This window comes from Schistocerca piceifrons, chromosome X (genome assembly GCF_021461385.2).
Source record: "Schistocerca piceifrons isolate TAMUIC-IGC-003096 chromosome X, iqSchPice1.1, whole genome shotgun sequence".
Taxonomy (NCBI): domain Eukaryota; kingdom Metazoa; phylum Arthropoda; class Insecta; order Orthoptera; family Acrididae; genus Schistocerca; species Schistocerca piceifrons.
Window position 1 is genome coordinate 270,535,740 of NC_060149.1, and position 15,090 is coordinate 270,550,829.

Genomic DNA, 15,090 nt, shown 5'->3' on the forward strand with positions numbered 1-15,090 from the left:
ACTGCGTGTGAAGTGGGCATCTTTAACAAATTTTCAAGTGGTTATATTCATTGTTTGCTTTTTTAATAAGTAAATAGCAATAGTTTTAGGTCTGAATCATATGCTCTTCTTACGCAGGTCCTAGTCATACACTTGTCAAACTGATTACTGTACTCTGATGTACAGCTTATCTTAAAATGATTTCACTCACAGTTGTTATTTTCTCAGTAACTCTATTATAGTATATATTTCAGAATTAAATTTGGTCATCTGTTGTACAGCTATTTTTATTTTGCCTTACCAATTTCAACAGGTTCATCTGTCATCTTCACAAAACTACAAAATATGAGGTAATATAAATCATGAAACTTTGCTGTGCATTTATGTAAAGTAGAAGAAGTGTTTTTCAAAGACTTTGGTTTAGCAGGTGCATCATCCCATTTCAACTCATGTAGGCCTCCCTGCTCCACCATCACGGATTTTGATGAAATTTTATGTGAACATTCGCACATGTCCCCAATGAACACTGGTAAAGCTTTAAGATTGCTGAAGTAATACTCGGCGAGATACAGTCACTTGTTTGATTCCATGTGCGACTTTGCGCAGAGCGAGCGTGAATTGCTGGAGACTTTGAGCTGTTATATCTCAGGCAGTGTTTTGTTGAAAGAAGTAAAATGTGGTCATTTTATACAACTGTAACCTTTCTCTTAAGAATAATAATGAAAAGAATTTTACAAGCCATATTCAGCCAGAAACTTTTAGACAAATTCGCCCTAAAAGATTTCTAAGTTTGGATCCTTATATCTCAATGGCTAAAGGTATGACAAATGAGAAACTTGACATGCACTAATCTAATAACACAGGGTTCTCAGATTTGAAGTTTTGTTTATGTACCACTTTCAGATACTGACAGGTTAAGTGCAAAGTTGAAGATTTTGCAAAAAGGTCAAAAACTGCTGTTTAAGGTTGTCCAGTATAGAATATTATTCACATACTGCTTTCTACATTCCTACAAAACAATTTTAAACTTGATTTTCCTAAAAATTACAAAAATCAATCCAATTCAGTGTGCTTTTAGAAAATCTCTTTTTAATAATTGATTTAAAACTAATCACAGCTGGGAAGAGCACATTTTCATGCATTCATAAAATCGTGTTTGATTTTACAATGTACACTAACAATACCTGAAAGTGACAGACAAATTTGAGGAAATGCACCACTGCAACGGGCTACATGACAGCAGCCTGTTGTCCATGTTTTGTTGCATATGGTTTTTATTTTTACATTGAAAAGTAATATCTCACTATATTGCACTGGTCCAGGGTGACATTGTTACTACCAGTTCATGAACATGTACCAGCAATCCCGTAGCCTTAGGGATCATGCCCGATAGCCATGCAGTGCCAGGCATAGGTGGGTTTCTTCAATCAGGTCTCCAGTCCTGCAATTTGATTTCATAGCTTAAGTTCCAAGACTTGTGATGATCCCTGTCTGCTTACAAAGCCATTTGCTAAGTACTGTATCTCCGAGTCTCAAATCTGTGAGAGTATCTCAGATAGGCAGCAAGTAAAAAGGAATATCAGTTTTTATTTTAAACTTCTCAACATTGCAGTTTATATTTTTTGAAATTTGTTAGCTACTTTCTGTTGTTCATTTCCTGGAAATTGATGCTGTCAGCCAGATGAAGATATTGAAGGAATAGAGAGTGTGGAAATGAGGTGTTTTGCTAATACCCAACAAGCATCCTGTCTTTGGAGCTGATAAAATGAATGTTTCAGTCCTCGAGCATGCATAAATTTTGTCAGTGCATCATTTTGTTCTGTTGATATGTCAATAATGTTGCAATGCCAAGAAGCTGAAAATCAACTTCTTGCTAGCCATCTATGTGAGATATTCCTCCAGATTTGATAAACTGGAGATAAAGTACTTAACAAATGGCTTTGTAAGCAGACAGGTACCACCACAAGGATTTAGAACCTAAATTAAGAAACCAAATTAGAGGCCTGGGGACCTGGATGAAGAATTCCCCCCATGGCTAGTATAGCACAGCTATTAGGCATGACCTCTATGGCAATGGAGTTGCCGATTTCTGTTCTTGTAGCGGTAGTGACAGTGGCACCAAGGACCAACACTGTATAGTAAGATATTACTTGACAAATTAAAAACAGAAACCACGTGCAATGTAGCCTGTTGCAGTGGTGCATTTCCTCAAATTTGTCTCCTACTTCCAGGTATTGTTAGAACTCACTGGAAAATCAAATTTGATTTTCTGAATACTTGAAGACATGCTCTTTCCAGCTTGAAATCAGTTATGGAGAAGAGATTTTCTAAAAGCATATTGAATGTGATTGATTTTTGTAATTTTTACAAAAATCAAGTTTGAAATGATTTTTTAGAAATTTAGAGAACAATATGTGAATGATATTTTACATTGGAAAACCTTTTGTTACTAAGTTTTGTGTCAAAAGTTCCTTGTTTATCATGCATGTAATCAACGAAATATAAGAAACCAAACTAAAACTTTTTTCACGGTGCGATTTTTCTGGGTAGTTTTCTACGAATCTGCAGGTTACTGGAAAATAGCAGGTGAATGAAATTTTGTAATCCACATCCTTGTGCCACTGAGCTATTGTGTATTAAGTTTCATGTTCAGTATGCATTTACTCTGTGAGATATAAGAAACCAAAGTTTACATTTTTTTCTTGACACAATTCTCGTGCCCAACTTTGATTCAAATTATCTAGTATTGTTGGTCCACATTGGATAATCCAACGAACTTCTTTTTTATGTGGCTGAAATAATTGTCTTTCTAGTGAACAGAGCCTTTTTTATTTTTATTTTTTTTTCAAAAACCAGTTGTAAACAGCACATTTTTTTTTACCTTTTTACAAAATCTTCAACTTTACACTTAACTTGTTCGGTATTGTAAAGGGGTTCATAAACGAACTTTGTATCTGAGAACCTTGTGTTGTTAGGTTAGTACACATCAAGTTTCTCATTTGTGATACCTTTAGTCCTTGAGATATAAGAATCCAAACTCGAAAATATTTTGGGCGAATTCGGCTAAGAGTTTCTGGCTGAATATGACTCGTAAAATTTTTTTCATTATTATTCTTAAGAGAATGCTTGCAGCCATATAAACCAACCAAATTTCATTCCTTCCAACAAAATATTCCCTGAGATATAACAGCTCAAATTCCAGAAATTCATGCTCGCTTTGTGCAAAGTTGCACATGGAGTCAAATAAGTGACTTTATCTCAGCCAGTATTGCTTTGACAAATGTTGAACTTTACTAATGTTCATTTGCTCATCTGCGAATGTTGTCATAAAATTTCATTGAAATTGGTGATGGTTGAGCAGGAAAATGTTCCAAAACTAGCCCTTTTGTATCAGTATCTTCTTCAAAACAGCATAATGGCATGACACATTCATAAATATACGTGTTGAATGTGATAATTATAAGCACAGATTGATAATTTGTAGTAAATCTGTTGTTATAATTACCCAGTACAATATGCACATCTTTGAACTTCATGGCATTATACTTCTGTGAAGAAGACAGTGATATCTGCTAAACCAATATTAAGTAAGTTTTTGTAATAGGCTTCTCATACTTTACACAAATGTATGGCCAAATTCTTATGAAATATATTATCCCAAATTTTGTAGGCTTCTGAAGATGACAGGTTAATCTGTAGAAATTGGTAAAGCAAAATAAAAATAACTGTTCATCTGGTGACTGAATTTTATTCTGAAATTGTCTTAAAATAAACACTTTTACTTCTGTGCGTGAAGAATGCCCAAAAGGTATTGTTGTGGATATGTACGCTGTGTATATGTAGTCTAATGGCAAAAGTTGTAATAGAATAATCTTTCTTCTACATTCACAAGTAGCTTCATTATATTTTTGCAACAGTCTTTTATTGCAGTATTCTTTTGCATGACATTTCTATGCTGCACAATTAGCACAATGTATATTTTCTACCTTATTATCTGATATTTCAGCATTGCTATGTAAATTGATTCATAAAATAAGTTTGCTGCCCATGTATAATCTGATTACAAAATGAAGTATAAAAATGCATAAATCTAAGAAGTACACCAGTACTTTTACTGTCATTCTGCTGCATATCAATTTATGAACAGTAAACATACTCACTAAGAAACAAAGGGTGGATCCAAACTGGATATCAAGTATATCCTTTCAGAACAAAACAAAAGAAAGAACTCCTGAAATGGGAACCATTGAAAAGAACATCAGTATTTATTCTCTACCAAGTGGAATCAGAATAACTTTCAGAGACTGATTTTTCACATTCCAGTCTTTAGCAGTCAAATTTGCCTTATTTTTTTAGACTGTATGAAATACATACTTTGATAAAAATAACCAAGGGCAAACTGTTTTCTAGAAGAATGCAAAAATCTAGATGGTACTGTATGACAACTCACTATTTTCTTCTTTCCTTTGATGCAATTCACATAGATATGCTTATCCATCAGGTGAGTAAATTAAATACAAATTAACATTTTTGACATACTTTCATGGCTTGCACTGTGGCTCGTATAAAGAAAAATGAACTACCACTTACTTGCAGATTCTCATGAAAATTTTTTTTTAGAAATAAGAAAATTTATTGGTTTGGCAGTAATTATGTGAGGCAATATATGCATTTTATTTTTTACTTAAATGTCATATAGGCCAATGCATTTTGGTAACACTTGCCAGTGATTATCTTTCACCCTTAGAGGGCACTGATGCAAATGTGGCACTCATCATGACAAAATTTTCTCATTGTCACTTATTAATGCAAAATTCACTGAAATCTTTGGCAACATTGGATGAATTTCCATTGATAATTAACTGTCTGAAGCAAAGAATTTTATGACCACACAGTAGTTCAGTTTATTCACTGTAACATGATATGAAAAATACTGCAAAACCTAAGGACAATCTAGATAAAGTAAGGTAACATATAAACTGTTTGGTAGAAATGATAGAGTGTGCGGGAGCATGCTGCTGGAGGTCTCCCAGTTCTGCATAAAAAGTTGGACATCACATGGTGTGAAGTCATGGTAACTATAGTGCAAAATGGGACTGGCCACTCAACACAAAGTAGTAGAAGGAACAAGAAAAGAAAGCGTGTGTCAATCAGTGAGCAGTTGTGGTGCATTTTGGTGGTGATTTCCATTACAACATGCCCCAACAACATCTGGATGACTTCGTACAGGGAAGAATCACTGCGAAACTACAAGAAGAATAAAGTGTGAAGAGTACAGCCCAGGAATTTTATATTATGCACAGTATTGTTTCATGTGCATGGGGAGCATTCCAACCCCAGGCACTGCTGCCCAAAGGAGAGCAGGTGGTCAGCCATGGCTAACTACTGCAGCAGATGACTGCTACACTGTGCAACAGGCAAGAATGGACCCACACTAAGCAGCAGGTGCAATTGCAGCCACATTTAACAGGACTGCAAGGTATGCAATCTGATGCTCCACAGTCACACTGTTGCAGCAACTATGCGGTTGTAGTCTCTATGCACAGTGATCAGTAAATCATGTTCCGTTGACACCCACACATCTGCGACACGGTTTGCAATGGTGTCAAGAGCGTAGGGGCCTGACCAACAAGGAATGGGGTTACATACTCTTCTCAGATGACAGCAAATTCAGTCTGAGTAGTGATTCTGGATACCCTCATATGGCAAGAGGTGGTAACACTTAACGCACCCAAGGACATTGTCAGATATGACCATTTTGGTAGTCTAGGTGTTATGGTGTGGGGAGGCATAATGTTGCATTGGCATACTGACCTCCAAATCTTTGAACACAATATACTCATCAGTCAATGTTATTGTGACACTACCTCTTCCCCACATGTTTCTTTTCAGGGGTACATTTGACCCTGATTTAATTTTTATTGGTGGCAGTGTTCGAACAGTGCAGGCAAAGCTCCTCGTGGAACAAGATGATATTCAGCAAAAGGACTGACATACCCATTCCCTGACTTAAATCCAGTGGAGCACATGCGGGATGAGTTGAGAAGAACTATTACAGTATGTTCACATGCACCAATGATCATCCAGCAGTTGTCAACCATGCTAGCGGAGGCACGGAGTGCCTACCGCAAGAATACTTCACTAACCTTGTGTCCAGTGTGGGAGCTTGTTGCAGAGCATGCATTGCTGCCTGTGGTGACCACACATCCTATTAATAATCATGCATGTCCTTTTTTAGTGTACTTATTTTCTTTCAATAAAGTGTCATTTCTATTCATCTCATTGTATATTTCTTTCAGTTACCTTCTGTGCTATACTGTAGTAGTTCTTTCTGTGTATGGTCCATGTTTCATCGAGCTGTATTACTCAGAAGTGAATCATCATAAGAAATTTACTTTTGTCCTTAAGTTTTGCAAACCAGTGTATTAATACTTTAAAAAGCTGTAGAAACAAAACTATTCTACAGACAAAGTTATCACTTGATTACATTATTTCAAATATAACAAAACAAATTTTCATCGTATCACTGACATTTTTGTCCCAGCTCAAGAAATTTTGTCCTTGTCCATATACTCTTTTACCTGATAAATGACTTGCATACATCATCATCGTAGTGAAGAGCATAATATGTATGGATGTATGGTAACACATTTATTGTTTTTTATTTCAGGGAGAGAATTTGAATCTAGCTAGTGACGAATCAGATGTTAATGTCACCATTGGAACTCAACCATGCAATGTGACGTCTCTTGCTTTAACACAATTAGTGTGTACACCACCTGAATCACAGCCTCCGAGCACAGATGAACTCGGCATCAAAACAGATGAAGGCCTCCCATTAGTTGTTGTCCGTGTTGGGAGAAGTCTAAGGTTTACAATAGGTTATCTTCGTTATGAAGTTGTCAAACCATATTCATTTTCGCCATGGGCCATAGCAGGAATTGCTGCAATTTCTTTCTTTTTAATTTTCATATTTATTATCATACTGGTTGTGTATCGACGTCGATCAACTCAAGCTGAAAGGGAATATAAAAGGATTCAAATACAAATGGATACACTGGAGAGTAATGTGCGTTCTGAATGTAAACAAGGTAAGAACATAAATATGGTACAGTATATTTGGTGTCCTAGCTTGAAGTACAAAATAGCACTTGTTTGCAGGAGTCACTGTAATATTATGTGAGGTGCTTGTTATGTAAACAGTACGTAAGATCATGATACTATTTTGCAATACTGCATAAATTAGGTGCTCTAATATTACTGTTAAATAATTCTAGTGTCATTGATATTAACGAAGTGTTTAGATTGTAGAATGAGCAGGATACAGCAGATATGGAGTGTTGGTAACTTTTTTATATGAATGGTGTCATTATGTTATAGAAAAGTAGCTAAAAAACATGATTAAATTGTTAATTGGACTTACTCACAAAAGAAAGATATTTCATCGCAACCTCAAATATATTTTATAGAGTGCAGCAAGACACCATATTTAATTCAGTAATAAAATGCGTACTGTATGTTTGTATATCTGGTATCTATTCCCAAAACCCGGCATCAACTTCAACCAAATCTGGCACATACAAATCAAACTTCATAAGTATTTGCACTGTAGATTTTATAACCTCCTAGCTCCAGTAAGAGTGAAGATAAGGGCAAACACCTATTTTTTCAGCCTCTGCCATGTTAGGATGCTGTGCATGACAGGCATGTTTTTCAGCCTCTGCCATGTTAGGATGCTGTGCATGACAGGCATGTTGTGTGGGAATAGTATCGGCTTGCCTTACCATTCTGCTCTGCAGGGCATCTACATGTCGAGCAAGAAACTGTTTTCCAGTTCCCAATGTGTAGGCTACCTTGCACAATATACCTGTTGTATTGTACAAGTATTGGCCTGCCTTATGAACGTACTGTGCAGGGCGAGCCAATACATCAGGGGAAAAAATGTTTTTTAACACTCCGACAGGTAAGCTGCCCTGCACAACAGGTGTGTTGTGGATGAAGTATTAGTCTGCTTTATTGACCTGTTTTGCAGGGGCTACATGTGCAGACAAGTATGGCTGTGGGAAGTTTGCGATGGTTAGGGGAGGCAATGGACAGAGGGAGGGGCAGGAGGGGATAGATTGGGAGAGAGGGGACAGGAGGAGGTAGGAAGAGAGGGGGGAGAATAAAATAGGAAAAGAAGGGAAGCAGGAGTTTGGTAGAGAGGAAAGGAGGAAGAGATGGGGAGAAGATGGTGTGATGAGGAGTTGGGCATAAAGAGTGGGGAAGGGGAGATGAACAGAGGCTGGAGGATAAGGTGGGCAGAGTAGAGGGAAGAGAAGGAGGGTGTGGACAGAAAAGAGGGTTGGAGGGGATGGATAGGGAGAGAAAGGGCACAAAGGGATTGGCAAAGTGGGGGCTACAGGTGATGGACAGAGAGAGTTAGGAGGAAATGGATCTCTGTGGAGGAGAAGGAGGAGGAGGAGATGGATAAAGGGAGGGGCCAAGATTGGGTGGGTGGGTAGGGAGGGAGGCAGGAGGAGATGAACATGGAGATGTGGGAAGAAGAGATGGACATTGGGGGAAGAGGGGGGCAGTAAGAAATAGATGAGGAAAGGGGACAGGAGGAGATGGACAGGTAGATGGAATCAGGAGGAGATAGATTGGAGAGAAAGAGATGGACAGAGAAAGAGAGGGGGAGGAGATGCAGATTGTCAGGGAGAGGGGGAGGAGAGGAAGGTGTAGGAGGCATGTGGACGCTGGACAGGGAACTCGGCTGGTGAAAAAGGAAGCTAGTGTGTGTAATTTGATTGAACTTTGTGTATGCGTGGACTTCAAAAGTAAGGTAACCATGTCAGCCTATATGAAGGTCATTGTCCAACATGAGTGGTGCAGTGTTTGAAGAGAGTGTATGTTCTGGATCTTCTGCAGACAGTTCTGCTGTGGTATGGCTAACAAGTCCATCACAATGTGAGTGGGAAATGGAGCAGCAATTGGAAACATACTCCATTGTGGAAGTACATGGGACAGTATGATTCTTGTGAGCAAAAGGGCTAAATGGCACACAGATTTGCCATTAAATTCTTGCGGTATATGGACCGTATGCAATTTCACCTCCAGCCATAGTGAAACGGTTCCAACAATTTCACCAAGACAACACAGATGTGATCAGGTGATCAGGAAGGAAGGCGATCAATATAGACCATAGATGACAGTGTCCAGTCAGTTGAGGAACTGATTTGCAGCAATCATTGATTTCTGTTGTTGAACAATTGGTAGAGTGCTCCGACTGTTGTTTACAGAGACTTGGTGACTACGTTGAAAAATGGTGCCATTTATTTGCGTCACTCAGAAGTGTAGTGCAGCAATCTATAAAGGTTATTTGGCATGCCACAATTATGTGTAACATAGTTCAAAGGGTTCCTGGGGGTCCAGCCAGATATGATTGTTGAATGCCCATGGAATTTGTGCAAATAACTGTTCTGCCCTCATCAGGTAGTGCTCATTGCATCAGCACCACCTGATGATGGCGGAACGATTTTTCGTCAAAATATCATGGACATTGAACGATCATATCTGGCTGGACACCCAAGAATCCTTCAAACAACATATACACTGGGAAAGCCTTAGCTCACAATGTTTAACGTACTTTTTGAAGTTGTCTTGTACCTTATAACTTACACTTATTTATCTTTTGAATTTCTTACTACAGTTTCAAATTTTAAAATGTTATTCTATATCTTGGCTCTTGCTTTGTTTTCTAGCATTTGCCGAACTGCAGACTGATATGACAGATCTTACTGCTGATCTGGAATCTTCAGGAATACCAACTCTGGACCATAAGAACTACATAATGAAAGTTTTTTTCCCCGGTGTTAGTGACCACCCCATTTTGAATGATCCAAAGGTGAATTTTGTGCAACAAAATAAATTTACATATTTGTAACATATATCTTTAGCATATACTATGTGTTTGTTACTCTGTATATTCATTGTTTGCTATAGAAAGCACATCATTCTTGCAAAGTAAACAGGTAAAGAATAACACATAATGGTGTTGCTTTCCAAATGGAAGCCAGTAGTAAAATAGCTTCCTCTGATTAAAAACATGCAAACAGCATATAGTTGTAATTAACATTTTATAGTTTTAATGTAACATTTTTAATTTCCTGTCAGACCATAACTAATTTACACATGTGAAAGAAACCAACCAAATATATGATCTTTTCTGTTCTGTAACACTCTTCAGTAGTGAATATAAAATTAAATTTTTAGGAAAATTTTGATGAGTAATATTTTTGTTCTGAATAAAACACTTTCTGAAATGTACATAGTGTAAATGTGCAGTCTTTGTAGTTTTGGGTATTCCATCAAGCAGCTTGAGACTTGAACCATAACAAGCAGAATACACAAATTACATAAGTATTGCCCTGCCATTTCATTACATTATGAAAAACATTTTTCTTACTGATGATAATTACACACAATCTGCCATTTACAATTTTCAAGCCTAACAGTTTTCTCTGTGAGTGAAATAAATTTGTTTCTGTTATTGCTACTGCAAGTGTTAGTATTTTTATATAGTTTATAGCCCATAATACTTTATATAGCAATACCTTAAAGGGAAAGCAATTCATAGCTAGGGAACAAAGTGAAGCCACTGGGTGGTTAAGGCATCGACTCAGATTTAAGAGGGGTGAAGTTTGAATCTGTTGATGTCCATCCAGAGTTGAGTTTTCTGTGGTTACCATAAATTAAGGCAAATTCCAGAATGATTGTTTTGGAAAGGAAATGACCAAATCCTTTCCCCACCTTTGTAACACCATAACTAGTGCTCCATTGCTAATATTCTCATCACTGACATCACAAACCTTTTAAAATTTGGAGTGGTCATTAGTCCTGTATGAGTTGCCCTGAAAGTTCTGTAATTCTGCTGTGGTTTGGCCAATTTTTTGAAATGCATTATAATTAAATAGTGATATCTAAAAGCTTTGTACATGTTTATATTTGATTTCTGTATATTTTCAAAGAGTTAAAATCAAATATACTCAAGAAGTTTTGTTTCTTATGATAATGGAAAGTCCTGGAAGGATTATAAATTGTTGTTGTGACAGAAAACTAACATATACCTTTAACACAAGGTAGTGCATGATAGATAATTGTATAAAAAGTAGTTATTAATATTGTGCTCTTGTTCTGATTCAGAATTGGAAGATGAATATACTGTGGCATCAGGAGTTATGTATATATTTCATCTTCATGATCTAAAGAGTTCTTGGCTCTCCAGTGATCATATGAATCTCTGAAACTTACATGATGTGCATGTTTACTTTCATTTCTAAGTAACTGTAATCATTTCTGCACATTTATCTTGTTGATTGCTTTTTTACCACATATTCAACTAACTTCTAGTTTATTTAAGTAGGCTGGTATTTTTTTACATCAAAGAAATTATACACTTCAGTTAATCTGGTGGTGAGTTGTATGGTATGTTCAATGAAACTCAAACCCTAAGTTGAGAGGATAAGATGTGATACCCTTGTCCCCTACATTCTCAGAATAGGTGGCTCCATCACAATCTTGTCTGTGTGATTTGGTCCCCCTTTCCAACCAATTCCAAACAAACTCCTCTTTCCTCCAAAAGGAAGATTTAAGTTACAACAACCATGATTAGTTGTTGTTGCTATCTGCACTGCTGGGAATTTTGCATCATGAAAGTAATTACTGGCCAGCCATTCTGTCTCCTTGTAATAAGATTTCTCAACTGCATTTTTACTTTGACATAATTATTGTGATTGTCAGTTTCTTTTGTTTACTGGAATCATATATTTATGTTTCAGGTTAGGGTAAATGGCCCCAGGACAAATTATGATGCTGCAATGTTACAGTTTGAGCAACTAATCAATAATAAATGTTTCATCCTAACATTTATTGATACTCTGGAAATGCAGAAATCCTTCAACATTCGTGACAAGTAAGGCTCTAATTGTTTCTATATAAACCTGTCACTTAACTACTATAAAAAAATTACTCTTGCTGTTTGCACAGTCAAATGACATTCACTTGAGAATGATTTTTATGTAGTATCGTATTTTATAAAACATGATAGGCCACATTCATAGGTTATTCATACCATGCTAACACTTCCTGCTTGTTGTGAAGATACTGAATAAGTTTCTATCTGGTTATATGAATTTTTTCTTATAATTTGTGATGTTCTCGCAGCATTCCTGGAAATAGCACCCTCTGTAGAAGTCTGTGAAAAAATTCAGTTGCAATGCTATAAAAATTAATGTATTTTCCAGGACAAGCCCTGTATGATTTACAAATTGATAAGAACTTTGTGTGATTGTATTAGGATATCTTGTGATACATTGACTTTCTTCCATAAAAGATGAAAGAACATTTTATTCTACATCATAACCAAATTACAGATAAGGAAATTAGAAGAGATTAGAAGAGAAAGAAAGGATGAGGCAGGGAGTGAAACATATATCTTTGTTTATTAAAAATTTAAATGGAAAACAGGTGTGAAAAACTAGAAAAGAAAATTTTCAGTTTGCCTATGTGAAAGGCTTAGGTCACATTTATTAATGATTTAAATCAATCTCATGCCTCATTCTCCTTGTTCTTGCACAGCAAATGTAAAGCAACTTAGTTTCAATAATCAGAGTACATTTATGTAGTTAGCACTGTTGGGCAGGAACTATGGAAGGAAAATTACTGAATATTAGATGACTTGTAGGAGCCACCTGAGGATTCAGAAAGGTGGTAATGGAATGTGACAAAAAGTCATCATAAACAACTTCACAATTATGCAATCATCCTTCAGAAAGCATTCAAAAATGAACCTTTCAAAAATGAAAAAAAGAGACATTATTAATTTCAAAGGGAGCTACCTGATTTGTCTTACAGGGACCAAAATCCAAAACTGTGCAACCCTTTCAACAAAACAGGCAATGGATTTCCTAGTCTAGAGTCCACATATCTCACTAGGGATCAGAAAGCTTCTGAACATATCTCACTAGAGATCACAAAGCTTCTGATCTGTATGGATGAAAATTAGATTTCATACATGGTGTCCAAAAAAAATTCTCACATTCATCCAGGAGGGAGTACTGGTCAAAACCAGAAGTAAAGTTACTGTAATGATATGTGTGTAAATCAATACCTGTTGAGATGAGGCCCATTTTACTTGTGTAAGTAGAATCTACAGGAAATAGCATAGTAAGTTACCACAATACACACACATGGGCAGCTGACAATCTCGAAGCAATCATGGAGGTGAGGTGTTTTGATTGCTTTATTAGCAATGTGTGGGCTTGAACTGTTGGTGACAGACTCATAGAGCCATATGCTTCTCTGGATTGACTAAGAGGTGCTGTGTATCACCATTTTCGGTGTGATGAATTACCAGCACTATTGGAGAGCATTAACCTTGAAGAAAAACACTGACCATTGTTTACATACATTTGGACACCATCCCATTTCCTAAGGATCATGTGACAGTACCACAACATTTCCTGGATGATGGATTGGTTGAGCAGGTCCAATAGAGTGGCTTCCCTATTCACTGAACCTGAATCCACCAGATTTCTGGCTATGGGGACATTTAAACACATTGACCTATGCCCAACCCATCAACAATGTGCAGATGTTACAGGTGCATGTGACCAATGCACGTGATGCACTCTGAGTGGAGTGAGATATATTTGAAAAGATTGCATGATTCACTGCAAAGAAAGGCTGCAGGATGTGTCACAATGTGTGATAATAGCATGCAGCACTGCCTACAGTGTCCAGTTTATGTAACAGACAGATGAGAATGAAAGAACAAACAGGCCCATATCTCCACGGATATTGATTTCCATGCGAATCATTACAGGATCTTTTCTTATAGTTTTGACCATTGCTATCCCTTGTGGCACTTCTTTCTTTTTCTTTAAATTATCCTTTCTTTCACGGAAGCTTCATCTGTACATATGGGTCATGCCAGAAACATTTTATAAATCACATTCCATTTTAAGCTAAAGGTCTAGTGTGCTGGAGGGAAACTAAGAGGTATGTTACTGAAAACTGGTTTTATTCATGTATTGGTTTTACTCACGATTGTATTAATCTTTTCAGGCATAGTATTATGGTAGTCATCATACCAAGTAATTTTGATAGACAAAATTTTACTGTGATGACGATTCATTTACCCTCCTCCATTATCCCTCAATCTAAGATAAAAACCCTGGTACAGAAACACTCAAGTAATTAGTTATGAAACCAGAACTGTCATGGGATAAATCTGTGAGTGGGATATGAGAATCAACAAATCGTTATTTGTATGCTGTAACTAACTGATTTTTTTATGTACATAGTTAGCAGGTAGGTAAATCCTAGCAACAAGTAAGTATATATAATGAGTGGTTCAGATAGGCAACATCACTGATGCTTTTCACATGGCATGATGTGTGCATGGACATGGTCAGTCTTCATGTAAAGGTTGGGAAGATTGCACACTGTGTTTATAGGTTACGGTGTACAGTAGATCACCCACGATGAAGCAAACGAAAACTGTTGGGAAGCTGATATTCTGTTCAGATAAAGTCTCACATAGGATACATCTGACATATACCTGATACCAAGAAGTTGTCAGAGGTAAATGGAAACAGGGTAAGTAGTTTCACAATACTTCAACTGAGGACAACAAACTATACAGACTCCAGAAGTAATTCTTCCCCATGAGGATGAGGAGCATCTAATGGGGAGTCAGTCAGTTGCACATGATATCAGTGCACCACACAGTGCTACATGGAAAGTGTTATAGGAACTGCAGCTACACACTTCAATTGACAGAAAATGGATGCCTTTACTTCTGCAGACTGTGTTGAATCAGTGGGCACTGCAATGCTGTATGGTCAGTTCTCATTTTCCTGCATAGGTGCTTTTCTCAGTCATATGTGGGACTTTGTGAATCCCCATGGTACCACTGTGAAACGTGATCAACACATATTTGCTGCGAACTCATGGACAGATGTACTTAAAAGTTGGTTAATGGGCCTGATCTGCTTCCTTTCTGTTTCACTGTACCATAGCACACTTTTATTTTGAGAGATGTTTTTGGATGATGTCCTACTTGTTCTT

The 15,090-nt window shown here is 37.0% G+C and overlaps 1 protein-coding gene across 1 annotated transcript in view; it reads left to right on the forward strand.

Annotated features, from left to right (window-relative positions):
- Positions 1-15,090, forward strand: part of LOC124722303 (plexin-B) — a 968,210-nt gene that overhangs the window by 930,856 nt on the left and 22,264 nt on the right. Inside the window, exons 12-14 of the mRNA XM_047247485.1 lie at positions 6,650-7,070; positions 9,723-9,865; positions 11,799-11,932. Coding sequence (XP_047103441.1) covers positions 6,650-7,070; positions 9,723-9,865; positions 11,799-11,932 — 698 coding nt within the window. The remainder of the gene's footprint in view (positions 1-6,649; positions 7,071-9,722; positions 9,866-11,798; positions 11,933-15,090) is intronic.